General features: G+C 39.0%; 1 protein-coding gene across 1 annotated transcript; it reads left to right on the forward strand.

Annotated features, from left to right (window-relative positions):
- Window positions 1-14,601: 14,601 nt before the first annotated feature.
- On the forward strand, window positions 14,602-15,825 carry LOC149572095 (uncharacterized). Its single transcript, XM_089815774.1, has one exon. It carries the CDS (start codon window positions 14,602-14,604, stop codon window positions 15,823-15,825), a length of 1,224 nt encoding a protein of 407 aa, XP_089671900.1.
- The last annotated feature ends 851 nt before the right edge of the window (window positions 15,826-16,676 follow it).

A 16,676-nucleotide genomic window follows, 5' to 3' on the forward strand; every position in this document is an offset into this window, starting at 1 on the left:
TAATGAGTTTATCAGTATTCCATTGATTCCAATTGAGATACTTTGCTTGATTGTAATTTGATATAATAGAAAGATAAGTAACAGTGTGTTTCCCTGTAATTATTGAAAATTGTAGATGTTCGGATTGTTTCAGACAGAGTAGTGAAGTTAATTTTATGAAGTGAAACAAAGTAATCCTCTGTACATATGTTTTTTTCATATTTAAAGTTGGTGCTCCTACTTGGAAGGGATTGGTGCTCCTAGGGTTGGTGTCATGAAGATATTACTAGTGGGTGGTGGGCCATTAAACATGTAATCAGTTAAACTCCAATGAATCTTATTCAAGGTATTTCCAAAGCATTTTTTCTAATCTTAAAAGGTAGTCCACTCATAAGTCTTAGTGAACATATTTTTTAAGCGACTGCACTTTAAACTACAAAACATGATTGTAGGTTATAAATGGACACATGATTACATAAGAATCATCAAGATCATAAGCCACTAATGCATATCTAGGAACCTTGCACAACTTTAAGAGTTCATTCCCTCACCAAAAATTCAGTAGGAGACCTAAATCAAATGAAAATATCAATCAAAGAGATTAGATTTCCAAATATCAATCAAAGAGTTTAGATTTCCATACTCCACAAATCAGATTACCAATTTTCTTTTCAGTAATGTAGTAGTAAAAGGTTATTTATCATGACCATATTTTTCAAATAATGTTATGGGTAATGCTAACTCTAGTAAAACTAATACCACTACTCATATCATTGTTTAGTTCCATGAGTGTGTTTGTGAATAATAGAGTGGAGAGAAAATGCATAATGGGTCAATTGCAAGAAAAATACAATCCAAGATTAAAAAAACAGTATACAAATAAATTTGAAATCCTTACCTCAACATATTAATTAAAAGTCCAACGATCAAAAAGTTTCATATCAATTTGCAAGTCTGGTGATTAAAAACTACTTTCACAAATTATAGACAACCACCATAGTTATTGCTTTGTCTTTCACTCTTCTTCATCTTGCATTGTAAGTTATTGCTTTGTCTTTCCTTCTTCTTCATTTCCATTGTAAGCTAAAAAAATCAAGCAAACAAGAGAATAAAAATTGGTTCTACCTCTGCCTTCCTCTTTCGCTCGTTACGTCTAATTGAAAATGAAAATGAATGAGTGCTCATTACCACCTAAATACAAATGAATGAATGTGTTTTTATCATAAGTTGTAATTTTATATAGTGATAATAGTTTCTATTTTCATTTATAATAATTAAAATAATTTTAATACTTAAGATGAAATTTTAATTTTGTCTAACAAAAGTTTTAAAATACACTTTTGTATAGTAAGGAATATTGTTGATTAGATTCAATTAATATTTTGCAATTATCAATTATTTTTGTATCTTCTCAATATTATAAAGAATTTTAATGTTTGAATATTGTTAAGTAGATTCACTTAATATTTTATAATTATCAATTGCTTTTCTAAATATATGTGCAGAGTCTACATTGCCTTCAATTTTAAATTTTTTTGAGTGACATTTATTTTCTTTAACAAATATTAATATTAAAAATTATATTATTATTTTCTATCATTTTTTATAAATTTAGTTTTTTATTCAATAGTTGTTATATAATGTTATTATAAATCATGTAATAGATATTAAACTAAAATGCAAATTGATAGGTACAAAAGCCAATGTGGAGTATTTTGAGAGCATGGGAAACTACTTCAAAATAGTAGACCATGACTAGTAATTTGTTTGATTGTAACTATTACTTATGACTTTATCTCTAAATGTTGTTTATCAATCAATTTGTAAATCACTTGAAAGCCATATTTCAAACATGAGGCATGTGTAGATGAATTTATCATGCAATGTGACTATTGGAGAACACACATTATCACATACTATTATAAAGGAGTCACTTATTCATTCATTTATTTGGTAATCTATGTAGTTACTTGTGCTTAGGTGACTAATTATCCTATCATTTATATAGTCATTTTATTTGGTAGTTTTATTAGTCAGTTCTATTTGGTTGATCTTGTAATTTTTCTCGGTGATCAAATTAGTCACTTATTTAGTCACCTATACTTATAAATTACATAAAAATAGTAGAATGTGATCAATTTTAGTCACGTGACTAAAGTTTTAGTCAGATAGTCACATATTTGTCCAAATGTACTAGTGATGTATATATACATATATAGATACATGTATATATGTCTATATAGATACATGTATCTATATATGTATATATACATATATGTGTATAAAAATATGTGTATATATATGTATCTATGTATATATATACACATGTATCTATATATATACATACATGTATGTGTGTGTGTGTGTATATATATATATATATATATATATATGCACACACACATACATTTGTATATATATACATATACATATTATCTATATAGTGTCTTCTACCACAAGAGGTTGTACACGCAATGCTTATAAACGTCCCTAGAACCATATATCAATTTTATTTTTCTCTCTCTTCTCAAATAAGGGGGGATGTTCTCCTCTTTTCTCAAATATTTTAACTTATAATGTTTAAGCCTAAGACAACCATAGCAATAAAAACTCTATTGCATTCAGGTTAGATTGGATAGGGCTCTCATCTCCTTGGATTAGTTGGGTGGTTTCCATTGTAAACTCTATGCTTTGGTTAGAATCGGCTTTGATCAATCTCCGATCTCCCTCTCTTTGGACAAGATCAACAAGAAGAAAGCTTTTCTATTCAGATTTGAGAAGATGTAGTTGGACCACCCTGGTTTACACCTAAAAGTTAAGGAGTGGTGGGGCATTTCCGTGGATGGCACGACTATGTACAAGGTAGCTAAGAAACTTCATTTTATCAAATCTGAAATCTGCAAGTGGAACAAGTCTAATTTTAGCAATGTCTTTCAGGACAAAGAAAAACTGATGAGCAATCTTGTGGATGTTTAAACTGGCATCCAATCCTGGGGGTATGATGAGGTCTCTTCAATGCTAAGAAGGAAATCCTTTTTGAGCTTCATAATGTGGTTGGGAAAGAGGAGATGTTTTGGAGACAAAGATCTAGAGCAATTTGGCTTAAGGAAGGAGACAAAAACACCCATTTCTTCCACTCGTCCACTCTGAAACACCGTGCAGCTAATAGAATCAGTGAAATAAAGATTGGGAATGAGACCATCAAAGATGACCAGCTGATAGCTGAAGAAGCTATAAAATATTTCTCTGATATTCTCACTAAGGATCTCAACTTGAACTTGGATGACCAGGATGAGGTTATAAGGTCTATCCCCAATTTAATTTTGCAGGACCAGAACTAGAACCTGTTGGCCATCCCCAAGCACCAAGAAATTAAAGAGGCAATTTTTGGCCTTCCCACTGGGAAGGCCCCTAGTTCGGATGGTTTTCCCACTTTCTTCTTTCAAATCTTCTAGGACATTATTCATGTGGATGTTGTCCATGTTGTTCAAGAATTCTTTGGAGCAAGGGATCTCCTGAAAGAAGTCAATGCCACCTTCCTTGTTCTTGTTCCTAAGACTGTTGGAGCTGACAACTTTGGTGCTTTTAGGCCTATAATTCTTTGTAATTCCTTTTATAAGATCTTTGCTAAGGTCTTGGCCAATTGCCTTTTACGTATCCTACCGGCTATCATCTCTCCCCAGCAATCAGGGTTTGTCCCAGGTAGGCAAATTCTAGATTCCATTATGGAAGTTCATGAGCTTATTCACTCTCTGGATGTTGGCAGGCAGGAGGGCTTCCTTCTTAAACTGGACCTCTCTAAGGCTTATGACAGAGTGGAGTGGAGGTTCTTGGACCGGATTCTTGAGGCTTTTGGATTCAATTCTCAAGTGAGGGAGATCTTTTCTCAATTGATCAACACTCCTTCTTTTGTTGTCTTGGTGAACAATTCGCCTTTCGACTTCTTTAAACCCTCTAGGGGCCTCAAATAGGGTGACCCTTTGTCCCCCATCCTGTTCATTATCCTGGTTGAAGGTCTAGGGAGTCTCATCTCCACCAAAAGAATTGAAGGGGTCCTAGTGGGATTGAAAACCTCCTTTGGCCCTTCAGTTTTCACTCATCAACAGTTTGTCGATGATACTATCATGGGGGGAGAGTCCTCTGTTAAGGAAGCCAAGTCTGTTAAAAGTATTTTGAACATCTACTCTTAGGCCTCTAGTCAACTGATCAATTGGGATAAAAGTTTTGTGTTCTTCTTTAACACCTCAAGCAGGAGGGAGAAGAAGATTGCTAACATTTTGGGATGCAAGTTTGGCATTCTCCCTTCCACTTACTTAGGTCTCCCTCTTGGAGCTAAACCCCCAGATTCCTTTTGGGATATGCTGGTGGATCGTTTCAATAGAAAATTGGCTAGATCGAAAGGGATCACTCTGACTCATGCGGGCAAGGTTGTTCTGATCAAGTCTACCCTCCAAAACCTTCCTACTTGTGCCTTTAGCCTGTTTACCATCCCCTCCAAGGTGGCAGCCCATCTGGAAAGCATCCAAAGGAACTTTATGTGATCTGGGCCTGCTGACAACAAAAAATACCCCCTGGTGGCCTAGGACTCCATATGTAAGCCCCAAAATCATGGAGGGTTGGGCATTAGAAAGCTGAAGCAGTTCAACTCTGCCCTCCAAGCTAAACAGATTTGGAGAATCTTCAATAATATTGGAGAGTGGAGAGATATTTTGATTTCAAAGTACACTAAGAACCTCAATCTTCTTTAGTTCATCAATGAAGAGGTCCATCCCAGTGGCTCTTTCATTTGGAATGGTCTCTTGCAATCCAAGGTCCTGGCCTTTGGCAAAGCCAAATAGTCAGTGGGCAATGGTGTCGATATCAATTTCTAGAAAGATGATTGGCTAAGCCCAGGCCCACTCAGGGAGAGTGAGATCTTCAATCCCTGGGCTAATGCTTGCACAGAGAGATTTGGAAACAAGGTTAGGGACTACAGAATCAATGATAGATGGATAGACCTCACTGAGGTCTCTGAGGACCTGAGACCGCTTATGGACTAGCTAAGACTCATCCCTTTATCCAATAATAAAGATGCTATTGTTTGGGGGGACATTGCTAATGACCTCTACATGGTGGCCTCTGGTTATGCATCTCTCCTTCCCCAGGTCCAGGCCCCAGTGTGGATAAAAGCCTGGCTTCATGGCCTTACTTCGAAGATTAACTTCTTTTTCAGGACTCTCTTGCAAGATCACATTCTCATGGTTGACAATCTCACCAAACGTGGCAACATGTTACCCAATAGATGCATCATTTGCAAAAGGCATTGTGAAAGTGTGGATCATCTATTTTTACATTGCCCCTTCACTGTTGCTATTTGGTCTCACTTCTTGTCCTTTTTCAAAGTTTCCTGGTGCTTTCCCTTATACACCCTCGAGCTCTTCATTCAATGGCAATTTGGTTTGGAAGGAACCCACCCTAATTCTTTATGGATTTGGGCTCTCCCCCATCTCTGTTGTTGGGTGTGGAAGGAGAGGAACAACCACATCTTTAGGGACAAAAAGGCGAATGAGCTAGTTGTTTTCCAAAAATGCTTCCATGCCCTTATGGAAAACCACACCATTGTCAAGGGCCCCTCTCCTCCCCCTCTCAAGATCAAGAATAATAGAGAGAATTGTTGCTAGTCTTTCCCCCTTGCTGGTTGGCTCAAGGCCATCTTTGATGGGGCTGCTAAAGGTAACCCAGGCAGGGCTAGAGTGGGGGGAATTATCAAGAATGAACATGGCAAAGGCATTGCGGCTTTCGTTGCTCCCATTGGGTGAAAAACTAATCACTTTTTCGAGGTCTTGGCTGCTCACCAAATTATCAAGTTGGGCAAAGATGTGGGAGTCAAATGTCTCTGATTAGAGGGAGACTCCAAAAACATTATCGACTGCCTTAAGGGGAAAACTAAACCAACCTGGACTATGGAGAATATTATCGGGGAGAGCATTGAAGACCTTCAAACCTTCAATAAAATTCACATGGCACACGAATTTTGCGAAGCCAACAAGGTGGCGGACAAGCTGGCGAACTGGGGGATAAAAAATGGTGAGGTGGCCAGATGGACGGATGGAAGTGACATTCTATCATAAATTAATGAAACCATCAATATGAATCGAATCCCAGGCAGATTGGGTATTATTGATGATAATAATGAATATTAGTTACCTACAGGTTGATCTCAGTACACACATGTGTGTTCTCAAAAGGGTAATTACTTTCTTTTTGGGAAGGTGCAGATCTATGAAGTGAAAGTACAATCTCACAGGTACTCCCCATGTCATCAAAATCTTTCACCACAAGCCGAGCATCCATTATGACAAGGAAAGTGCTAGAAACACGAAAAATAGAGGAGTCAATAGTTGGAAAATTTTGCAGGTTTCGGCTCTTTGAGGTAAAGGCAAGAAGAGAGTCATGGTGGGCAAACGACACAGATGGGAGCTAGAGGATGAGGCCTTGAAATGGAAGAGAAGAACTAAAGTCTGGAAGATCCTGAAGAAAGGGGAGATCACCAATTACACTGAGCATCTCCATGGCTGGAAACCTTTGGTCACCAAAGCTATGGTGAAACATTGGAACAAGGGCAATGTGGAGATTGATGGGGTGGACTTCACTATCACAGAGGAAATTATTTCTCATGTAACTGGCATCCCCATTACCGGGAAAAAAATTTACAGAGATCGCAAAATCTCAAGGCAAGCAGTGACAGAGTTCACCAAAGACTTGGAGGAGAAGAAAAAGCTGGCGAAAAGTGGAACCCACTATCTCCCAAGGTTTATCAAGCCCATTTGGGGGTTCATTCTGAGAGCCATTATCAAATACATAACTCTGGACACCAAGTTCGATCACATCTGCACCTACCACTTCGTGCTACTAAACCACTTCAGGTACAGAGCTAAAATCTCCATTCCTTTTTACCTCTATTCATTGATGAATGATAATATCCAAGAATTTCAAGATAAGAAAATGAGGAACCTTGCTTTCCACGAAGGGCTACTCTTATTGTTATATGAATATTTCAAGTCTAAAACAATAAGCAAGAAAATTAAGGGAAAGAAAGAGGGCAACAGGGTTAAAAGGGATTCAGGTTATACTGATGAAATTTACTCTCCCTTTGAGACCGAGGAGGTGGAGTTGTACGCGAATTTAGAAGATTACAAATCCCCTCAGTGCAGTTTGGACATGTCTCCCTATTTCAATAAGGAGGTTGCCACTCCCCCTGAGACTGGGAGAGATACCTCTTTAGACAAAGGGTATAATGAACAAGATGATGGCATGGAGACTGGGGATGCCAATGCTAATGGCAAGGAGATGACCAAGGCCGAAAAAGGAAAAGATAACAGGAAGAGCAAGTGAAAGATTATTATCAAAGTGCCTTCCAGCAGAGACAAGGAAGCCATGGAGACTGCTAAGAATAAGAGGAAGAAGGAAGAAGTCAATAAGGAGAAGCAGGGTGAGGGAAGTGCAATGATGGAGGAGAACCTGATGGACAAGCTCGAGTAGCAGCCTGACTTGGAACCTGACCAAGGTTACGATGATGTGGGCACTTCCACCTATAGGTGCTCCATCACTGGCAAGGACAGGAAGGTGGTCTAGAGAAATTTTGACCTCACCACTTCCAATTTGGGGATCAAGAGAGAGATAATCCATACCCAGGTCCCTGAGAATGAGGAGGGCAGGATCCAGATATAAGAACTTATAAACCATTCCTTGATCATCCTCAACAATATTGCTAGGGACAACCCAGAGATGGATGTGCTAAATAATGCTAAGAACAGCGCTGTGGACAGCTACAAGACAACTAAATGGATCTACCATGAGATCCTTGATCTCAAACACAAACTCAATGAGTTGGAAAGGGAGACCTACAACATTAGGAATAGGGTTAATGAGGATGAACTCAACACGGACAAGAAGTTGGAGGCTTTCAACACTACCTCCCTGGATATGGTGAAGACCTTGCAGGGCATATCTAAGCAAAACCTCAACATCCTCAAGGATAATGATAACATAAAGAGGCTCATCCATCGTGGCAAGGTTCAAAGCGGCAAGGAGAAGGAACATGGTATAAATTAGAAAGACAAGCCCCTGGAGGACGGTGTTCAAAAAAGAACTAGGGCCAACACCAGAAAGAAAGACACCACTGCCCCTAAGTAGGACACTATGGAAAAGAAGGAGGAGATGGGCAAGATGTTTGAGCTCAAGATCAATGTCGCAGAGATGCTTAGAGACATTGGTTGATCCGCCCTGGTCTTTGGTGGCCCGACCTGGTTTTTGGCACTCTTCCCTAGCTTTTTCTTGCTTTATGTTTTAGGGAACTGTTGTTTTTCTTTCTGGCTCTTGGTGGCCTTTTTTGTTTAAACTATTGACTTTCTTTTCTATGTTCAGGGTTTCAGGGCCCTTTTAAAGCCTGTTTTCCTTAATCAAAAACAAAAACTCTATTTCCTTCTCCATAAGAATGTCTAATTTCAAAAAGTTCAAGGCACAAAATAAGTTTCATATGTCACCTAACATTTCTTTCATAAACCATAAAATATTTGCCACCCCTTTAACAAAATTTGTAATCAATTTAGAATCAACTTCAATTGTTAATACTTTGATTCCAATAGACATGGCTAATTTGATATCCTAGAGAAGGATCATTAAATTTGCTTCATTATTGGACCTATTCAAATTGCTTGTAAAACCTAGGATTGTCATTCTGAGTATCAAATTATCAAATCTGATAATACCTCCAATAGTAGCTTTCTCCTCTCTAGTAGAACCATCAAAATTTAACTTTCACCATCCAGGGGTAGGTGTTTTCCATTTTATGCCCCTTTTCTTTATAACTTTAAATAGAATTATTTTAATTGGCACAGGCCTTAGGTAATGCCCATTTTTTTGCCCTTTTGAATTCATATAAGTTGGGGGAAGGGTAGCGCACTTCCCAACAATTACAACATCTTCCAAAAATAGATTGTAGAAGATTGAAAACACTTTAAGTCGAGTTTTCCATGCCCCTGAAGTTTTAACTATTCTTTTATAAATATAGGCTCCAAAGTTGTTTGATTACATGATTATGACAAGGTCCCTTCCACTCCATGAGCAGTTGTTGCATAGTGTTGTTCATAATCAATGTATATAAAGTTTGTAGAGAGCCTTTTGCCACACTTTATGAGAAAAATTATAATGCACGAGAATGTGAAAAATCTTTTCTTCCTTTTGGTTGCAAAGAGCACAGCTGCTAGGTAACTGAAATCCCCTCATATTCAAATTGTTAGAAGTCAATATCTAATTGTGCACGATAATCTACTAGAAATATTTAAATATTAATTAGGCGTTCCAAATCACTCCACACTAAGATGGGGGACTATTCACTTTCAAGAGCATAATGTAAATGAATTTAATTGATAAGTCACTATACTTACTCTTGCACCATAAGAACATTTTTTCTCTAGAGAATAACTGAAATCTAGCCTTAAGAAAAAAAGTTATGTAACTCCCTTACTTTGTTGAAGAGTTCTAAAGAATAACCCATTTTTAATATCAACAAGATATCATGAAATTAACCACCACTAAATTTTCACTTTCATTTTGAAACATACATTAGTTACATTCTTAAAACTTCTTTAAATTTGTATTGGTTGTTAGCCTGCCTCATATCCAAAGATCCTTCCAATGAACAAATTGTTCTTCCATCATCAATATGCCATCTAAGTCTTAATTGGATGAGGTTTCGAGCACCGCAAGCGACATCAATAATTTTGTTATAGTCCCTCTGTCGTTCTCACAACCCATAAGGCTGCAATGAGGTATCTGACAATGGGGAGAAGATACGATGGGTCATCTCTCTTGGAGACCCCTCGTTCGATGCCTCCACATTTTTGCACAACAACTTCTTCTCTCTTAGGGACGAAGAAGACATGCAAGCTAGGTTACAATGAATTGTCTCTCATGGAATGTGTGGGGGCTAAAAGAACTCCCTAGAAAATATTTTGTTGGTGATACTAGGCATTGACTTGGTCATCTTGATGTTTTGTGTCTTCAAGAAGTTAAAGTTGTTAGGTTTCTTCTCACCTTAGCCTGCCTTGTTATTTGGTCAGACAATGCCTTATTTTCTTCCCAACATGAGGTTGGACGAGGTGGTGTTCTCACTCTTCTCTCTTCTCATTTAATTTCATCTGTTATTTCGCATGGATCTGACCCCATGTAGAGGATTATTTGGATTTTGATGTCTTTTCAGAATCATTCATTTGGTATTGTTAACATTTATGCCAACAATGATGTTGTTGAGCATTCACACCTGTAGCATTGGTTGGCAGATCACTTGCCACCTACCACCTGAGTTTTTTTGTGGGGATTTTAATATGGTTGAGCTAGCTATTGATAAGGAAGGGCTTCTTCCTTTTCGATGAGCGGCTAGCGAAAGAGAGTCTAGTTTTACATGCGAAACAAGCTAGGCCTTTTTGATCCCAATGCTAACCTCCATCGGTTTGGTGGGGTTTGGCATACTTGGTCCAACTTTCAAGCTGGGTCTAACAGAATGTTAAAGAGACTAGACAGGGCTATGCTTTTAGCTCAGTCTATTTTTTATTTTTCGAACAAGCATTCTTTACTTGTCACCTTTCTACCGGGTATGACCTTGTCAGATCATTACCCCATCCTCTTTTCTATCGCCTGGCACACAACTCAGCCTTATCCTTACAAAGCTTAGTTTTTTCTCAATACCTCCTTATTGTCCCATTTGCCCATTGTTGCCCACATTTTTTGACTTTGGAACCTTGAGCCTAGACCCCACACCCATGTTGGGTGGATTCAATGGTAGAATGATGCCATCCTCCGTATTGTGCAATTTTTTCACATTTATAGTAGACAGTTGGCCATATACTATAGAATATCTTATGAAGCCACTACTAAAGATCCATGTATGGCCTCATAAGCTCTTGCCATGAATCCATTTGATACAAATCTTTAGGTTCGGCTTGCCAATCTTTGACACCAGAAACAAGTTGCAGACAACTATGCTGCTAAGGGAGCTCATATCAAAGCCCATCTCCATTGGTTGGAGGTTGGCGATCAGGCTTGCGAGAAATTTTTCAATGCTATGAGGGCTCACCATTATGCGGTAGGCATCAAACGCATAAGGGAAGACCAACAGGTTCTTTTTGACCTACCTAGCATCCTTCAGGCTTTTGTGCATCATTATTAGAAGGTCTTCACTGCACAGGGGCCTTCTGCAGCTTGTGACCAGGCATTACAAGTCTGCCTTGTTGCTACTCCAAATAGGCTTGCTCCAGAGCAATATGCCTTTTGTGAGCAGAAGCTCACGCTTGCTGACCTTAAGGAAGTTGTCATCTCCATGGCTGGTGACAAAGCCCCTGGTTGTGATGGATTCCTGTGTAAATTTTACAAAATCTTATGGGAGGACATTGGCCCTGATAATTCTCGTTCCCTAAGCAACATTATTAATAAGGGTAATATCAAATTTATACCAAAAGTTGGTGATCCCGAGGACATATGCAATTGGAGGCTCATCACTTTGTTGAATGTCTCTTACACGATTATTGCCAAGGCTCTCTCCCTTAAAGTCTAATTTCTGCTCCCACAGATTGTTCGTCCTAAACAAATTGGTTTCATTAAATCCAAATATATTTTGGATAATATTATTGTTGTTTTGGAAGGTATGGATTGGGCTCGTTAGTCCAAACATCAAGTCTTGTTTCTTAAGATTGATTTGTCCAAAGCCTATGACCGAATTGAATGGCCTTTCATTTTGGCCATTCTTCAAGCCTTGGGGTTTGGCCTAGTCTTTCTGCAATAAGTTCAGATGCTCTTTGGTGATGTCTTTGCTTGTATTACCATAAATGGCCGACAATCTGAAGCTTTTGGGCTCTACATATCTATCTGTCAAGGTTGTCCTTTAGTGCCTTCTCTTTATGTTTTGGTGGCAGAAGGGTTTGACTATTTTCTTGCCAACACTATCTCTTAGGGTCTTGTGCATGGCATAACTCTCTCGAATTCCACTACGCAACTTGTGAATGACCATTTTGCTGATGACTACTTTCTCACCCTTCTAGAGGATGAAGACAATATTGCCAACACTTTACAATGCTTGGGTACTTTTTGCCTTGCCTCTGGGTCTGCTATTCAATGACACAAGACACTTTGTTATAGATAATCCTTCTTGCTAGGCCCTTAATGGCTGTAGCTCTATGGGTGGAAATGGGTTCAACATGGCGAGATCTTTCAGTTTTTGGGCATTCCATTTTCTTTTCAAGCTTCCCCCGTGGAGCTGTGGAATGTTGTCATGGCACGAATTGAGAAGAAATTGGATTATTGGATCACCAAGCCTCTCTCCCTTTTAGGAAAATTTCAAATTTGTTCTAAAGTGCTGGCTGCTACACATGTCTACTATTCCTCGTGTTGGGCCCCTTCCAAAGCTTCATACCTCAAGCTTGAACGCCTCCTAAGGGATTTCCTCTAGGCCTCTCATGTTGTGCATCACGACTTTTGCAGAGTTTCCTAGGACTTTTGTTGTTTGCCCATAGACTTTGGTGGTCTTGGACTGCTTTCCACTCGCAAACATGGAATTTTCCTCTATGCTAAGTGGGTCATTCAGGCTCTCACTAGCGACGAGGCCTAGAAAATCTTGTTGTGACATTACATTTCTTCGGGCTTCCGGTTAACTGACCTACTTGGAAGAGATTCAGCTTTCAAAGCCTTCTCCTGACCACTAAACTAGTGTAGATTCAGGGCATCTTTGTTGCTAAAAGAATTTAGAAAGCCTGGGAAGCCATCAAGCTATGGTTTCACTGGGCAGGCAATGGGTTCAGAGATGGGCTCTCTATGAACCAACAAAATTTGTGGTGGTCTCCCTTGTTTGTTGTTCAAGGTGTTCCACTAGCTAAAATTCAAGGAGCTAGTGCGCTGCACTTATTTCGAAGGGGAATCAAGACACCCAAAGATCTATTTTTCAGGGTTATTATGAGCCTTTGCTCATGGGAGGACCTACAGGTGCAGTTCAAGCTTATCTGTCTAGATCGACAAACAATTGATCTTCTAGTTTCTGTGATGCCTCCCCATCTATTACACAAGCTTGGTATTCATTCATCTCACTCATGGTGGAAAGATTGGAAGTGGTATCCTGCCACTCCTATGACCAGTTAGAAACCTAAGTTAGGTTATCAGTGGTTGGTTCCCTACCTTCCGATGGTTGATACTCTCAACAAGGGTTGGAATTTGCAATTCTCTCACAAGACTTGGAGTCTTAGAATTGCCACAGTTTGGCAAACCATCACAGAGCCTAAAATAACTCACTTTGCCTGGTGTCTCCTTTTCCAGGGGCTGCCATTGGGTCCTTGACTTTGACATCTGGGCATCTAAGACCTTAGATGTCCTTTTTGTGGCTAGCCAGATAGTTTCCTGCATATTTTTTGGTTCCTTAGGCGAGCCCAAAACTATTATCTCTGGATCCATGATTGTTTTAAGCCTTTCTGCTCAAAGGCCTTTACCTTTATGGTTGTGTTGGGATATTCACCCATAATTCCTTTTAAGTACTCCTAGATATGGCATGCTTTTACTATGGAAATTTTATTTACTATCTAGAAAGACCACAATGCTATTTTATTTTCTCACAACTTTCTTGATATACACGTTGCTGTGTACTCTAAAGCATGTATTTGTAATAATGTCATGATGCAAATTTAAGTACAGACATGTAAGGTCGTGCTGGAGGTAGCTCATCTACATGAGCTTTTAGCTCATTGAGGGAATGTCCCATGTACGGTCACCTGGGTGTCACCGGATACTTTATCCGATGATCGTACTCCTTGTGGTCGCCAGAGAGGCTAGAGTAGTTCAACGCACTGCTCGCATACTCCCATGTCACAACCTTCTCGCTGCTCTCCCAATGGCGATTTTGGTGGTTGCTACCACTCAGCCTCGCCTCCAAAGAGGTTGGGTTTAGGTTGGTCCCCAGTGGCTCCTCCTGTTGCCCCTGATGTGGGCTAACCTTCTGCACATAGAGACCCTAAGTGGGCTTTCCCTCGGCTGGATTTAGCTATCTCTCTGCCTAGGCCAGAGGGAGAAAAAGAAACTGATGATGCTACTGCCACCCCTGCTGATGGTTGGGCTCCCCTAGAGCCAACTGCCAACACCGAGAATTTTTTGAGTTCTGATGATAAAGACCCTCCCTTGGCTGGCACTGCTCTTGCACCTAAGGGCATTTTTTATTTTGTTATTTTTTTTTTTTATGAATAGTTGTCTTATCCAACTGCTTGTCGAGTGAACTCACGAGGTGATCTTGTATCCCTTGACTTTTTTTTTTAATAAATATGTATCTTTAATATTTAATTAATAAGAAAGGTCTATTCATTTAAAAAAAAAGAAAAAGAAAGAAGAAAAAAGAAAGAAAAAGAAAGAGGTTTCTTCCTTAATAACGGTGTTCGTATTTTAGAACCTAGACACTAGCACGAGATAAACCGTCCATTTTAAAACTTAAACGACATATTTATTTGCACAAACTTTTCGTACTTTTTCCCACCAGCGGAGAAGGTTGTCGTGAGCTGACTGACGGCGGGAAGCAGTGCAGAGGAGGTGGAAGAGGCTTTGAGCGAGTTGAAGATGGCGGGAAGCAGTGCAGAGGAGGTGGAATGCCCTGACGAGTTGATTACAAACATACTTTCGAGGGTTTCCACCAGAGACGTGGTCAAAATGTCCACAGTGCGAAAGAGATGGCAGAACCTCATTTTTGACCCAGGTTTTGTTTATACTCATAACAAGAATTGTATCAAAGAATCGATATTCTGTCTCATTGAGAGAGTTGCACAACCGACGCCAAAACGATTGAAGTTCCGCTCTCGCAAGTCCCAACCGACGCCAAATGAATACAAGTTCCGCTCCCACAATTCTCAAACGGGTAATCTTTCCATTGTTCCCTTTTCTTTGGATGGCTCTGACAGTTCTTTTCAAAATGACAGCTTTTCCATACTTACTGCATCAAATGGGCTGATGTGCTTTTATCCAGAATGTCTTACGAAAGTCCCTATGTTGTGGGTATACAACCCTGTGACAAAGTTTGTGAAAAAATTGCCAATGCCTTTAAATGTGGACTTAGGGACGGTATTTTTTGGTGAAATTTGTTATTCGCAGAATACTCTGAAACTTGTGTTGGTGGGCATGCCTGAGAGAGATGAGCACCCATACACACTCGTATTTGATTTTCATTTAAATTCGTGGTCTAGGGGTCAGTCTCTACCTGTGTTGCGCTTTATCAATATATATCGACACAGTTATGTAGGGACTCAACTATTTTATAATGGTGTCATTTATATCGTTGCTAGAGTCGACCCCACAGATGCTCAGAGATTTGAAGGGTTTAAAGATTTAGAGGGCTTGTATGAAGACGGGGGCGGGGATTTACACGTGGTTATCGGTTATGATGTGAATCAAGATCAGTGGGGCTTTTCTCTTTTCGTTCCTGCCTCAGTAGGCTATATATTTCGTCTCACTGAATGGGAGGGAAATCTATTAGCTATCAGCTTCAGATGGCAAGATGGTGATGGGCGTTTTGTGTTCTGGATATTGGATACAGAACATAAGCTCTGGGTTCGAGAAAGGGAATTAGATTTATCAAAGGAGCTTCACACTTCTTGGGAGGTATCTGCAAGTGGTGGTGTAGTGTGGTTTGCATGCGGTGACAGGTCTCAATGCGGTTACGATTCTCTCATTGTTTACCATTTGAAGATCAGGCGTTGGTCATCTTATCGACTAGATGACGCTTTGGATGTGCAGACACCAAGTTATATAACATTTGTAACTTTTGAGCCTACCCTTTTGTCATTTTGAAACCCTTATGTGAAAATAAGGGTTGGATAATAAATTAGTGTAGTCCGCAACTATGTAATTTTTTTTTGTGTGTTTGTGAGAGAGAGGTAATTTGACTTGCAAAATACTCTTTGGGCTTAGCTAATGATGGTCTGATTTGGTTGGGCATAGTTGTCTATCTTTTCTGCCATTAACACCTGCCACGATTTTGTCTCAAACAATTTATTGTTTCACGTTTTTGTCCATTGCAGATATTCTCTGGTTTATGAGCATATATTAATGATAAAGTTTCAATCATAAATCCAACAATATTGAGCCATAAATAGTTTGTTGATATTTTAGGTATGGTATCTATGGATTGGTGTCAAACGATTGTTCCTGTGAAAGAAGATCAACATTGAATGAGAATTGGAATACAATGATATTAATGTGGTAGACTGACAAAATATCTAAATAATAATATCAAATTTCAACAATTGGAAAGACTTTTTATAGCTAACTTCATGCAACTTAAGTTCATAAATGATGCATTGGATTTTTATGTTTTTTATTTGTCTTATGTTCTTTTATTGTCTTTGTATGCTGTAATGTACACGTGTTAATAGAAGTTAAGTGCTTAAAATTTTATATCTTCCAGTATATGGCAATGCTTATTGTGCATCGTATCATTTATAGTACTTTATATTATATATATCTTCAACATCATTTGTTTTATGCAAGGTTGCATGGGTACTCGTACCCACACCTCTGGTACTCGTACCCATGTACCCAAGTACCAGGTACACGTATCTCACGTACCGGGTATTCGGTGGAGAGCATCATAGCTAAGGACCTTGATTAAGATTCTGATTTTTATTTTTGGTTATTTATTT

Source organism: Cupressus sempervirens, chromosome 2 (assembly GCF_028749045.1).
Source record: "Cupressus sempervirens isolate cs-2001-9-10 chromosome 2, ASM2874904v1, whole genome shotgun sequence".
Lineage (NCBI taxonomy): Eukaryota > Viridiplantae > Streptophyta > Pinopsida > Cupressales > Cupressaceae > Cupressus > Cupressus sempervirens.

Bases quoted from the DNA above. Each gene is read 5' to 3' on its own strand.
- LOC149572095 (XM_089815774.1), top strand. From the start codon at position 14,602: ATGGCGGGAAGCAGTGCAGAGGAGGTGGAATGCCCTGACGAGTTGATT.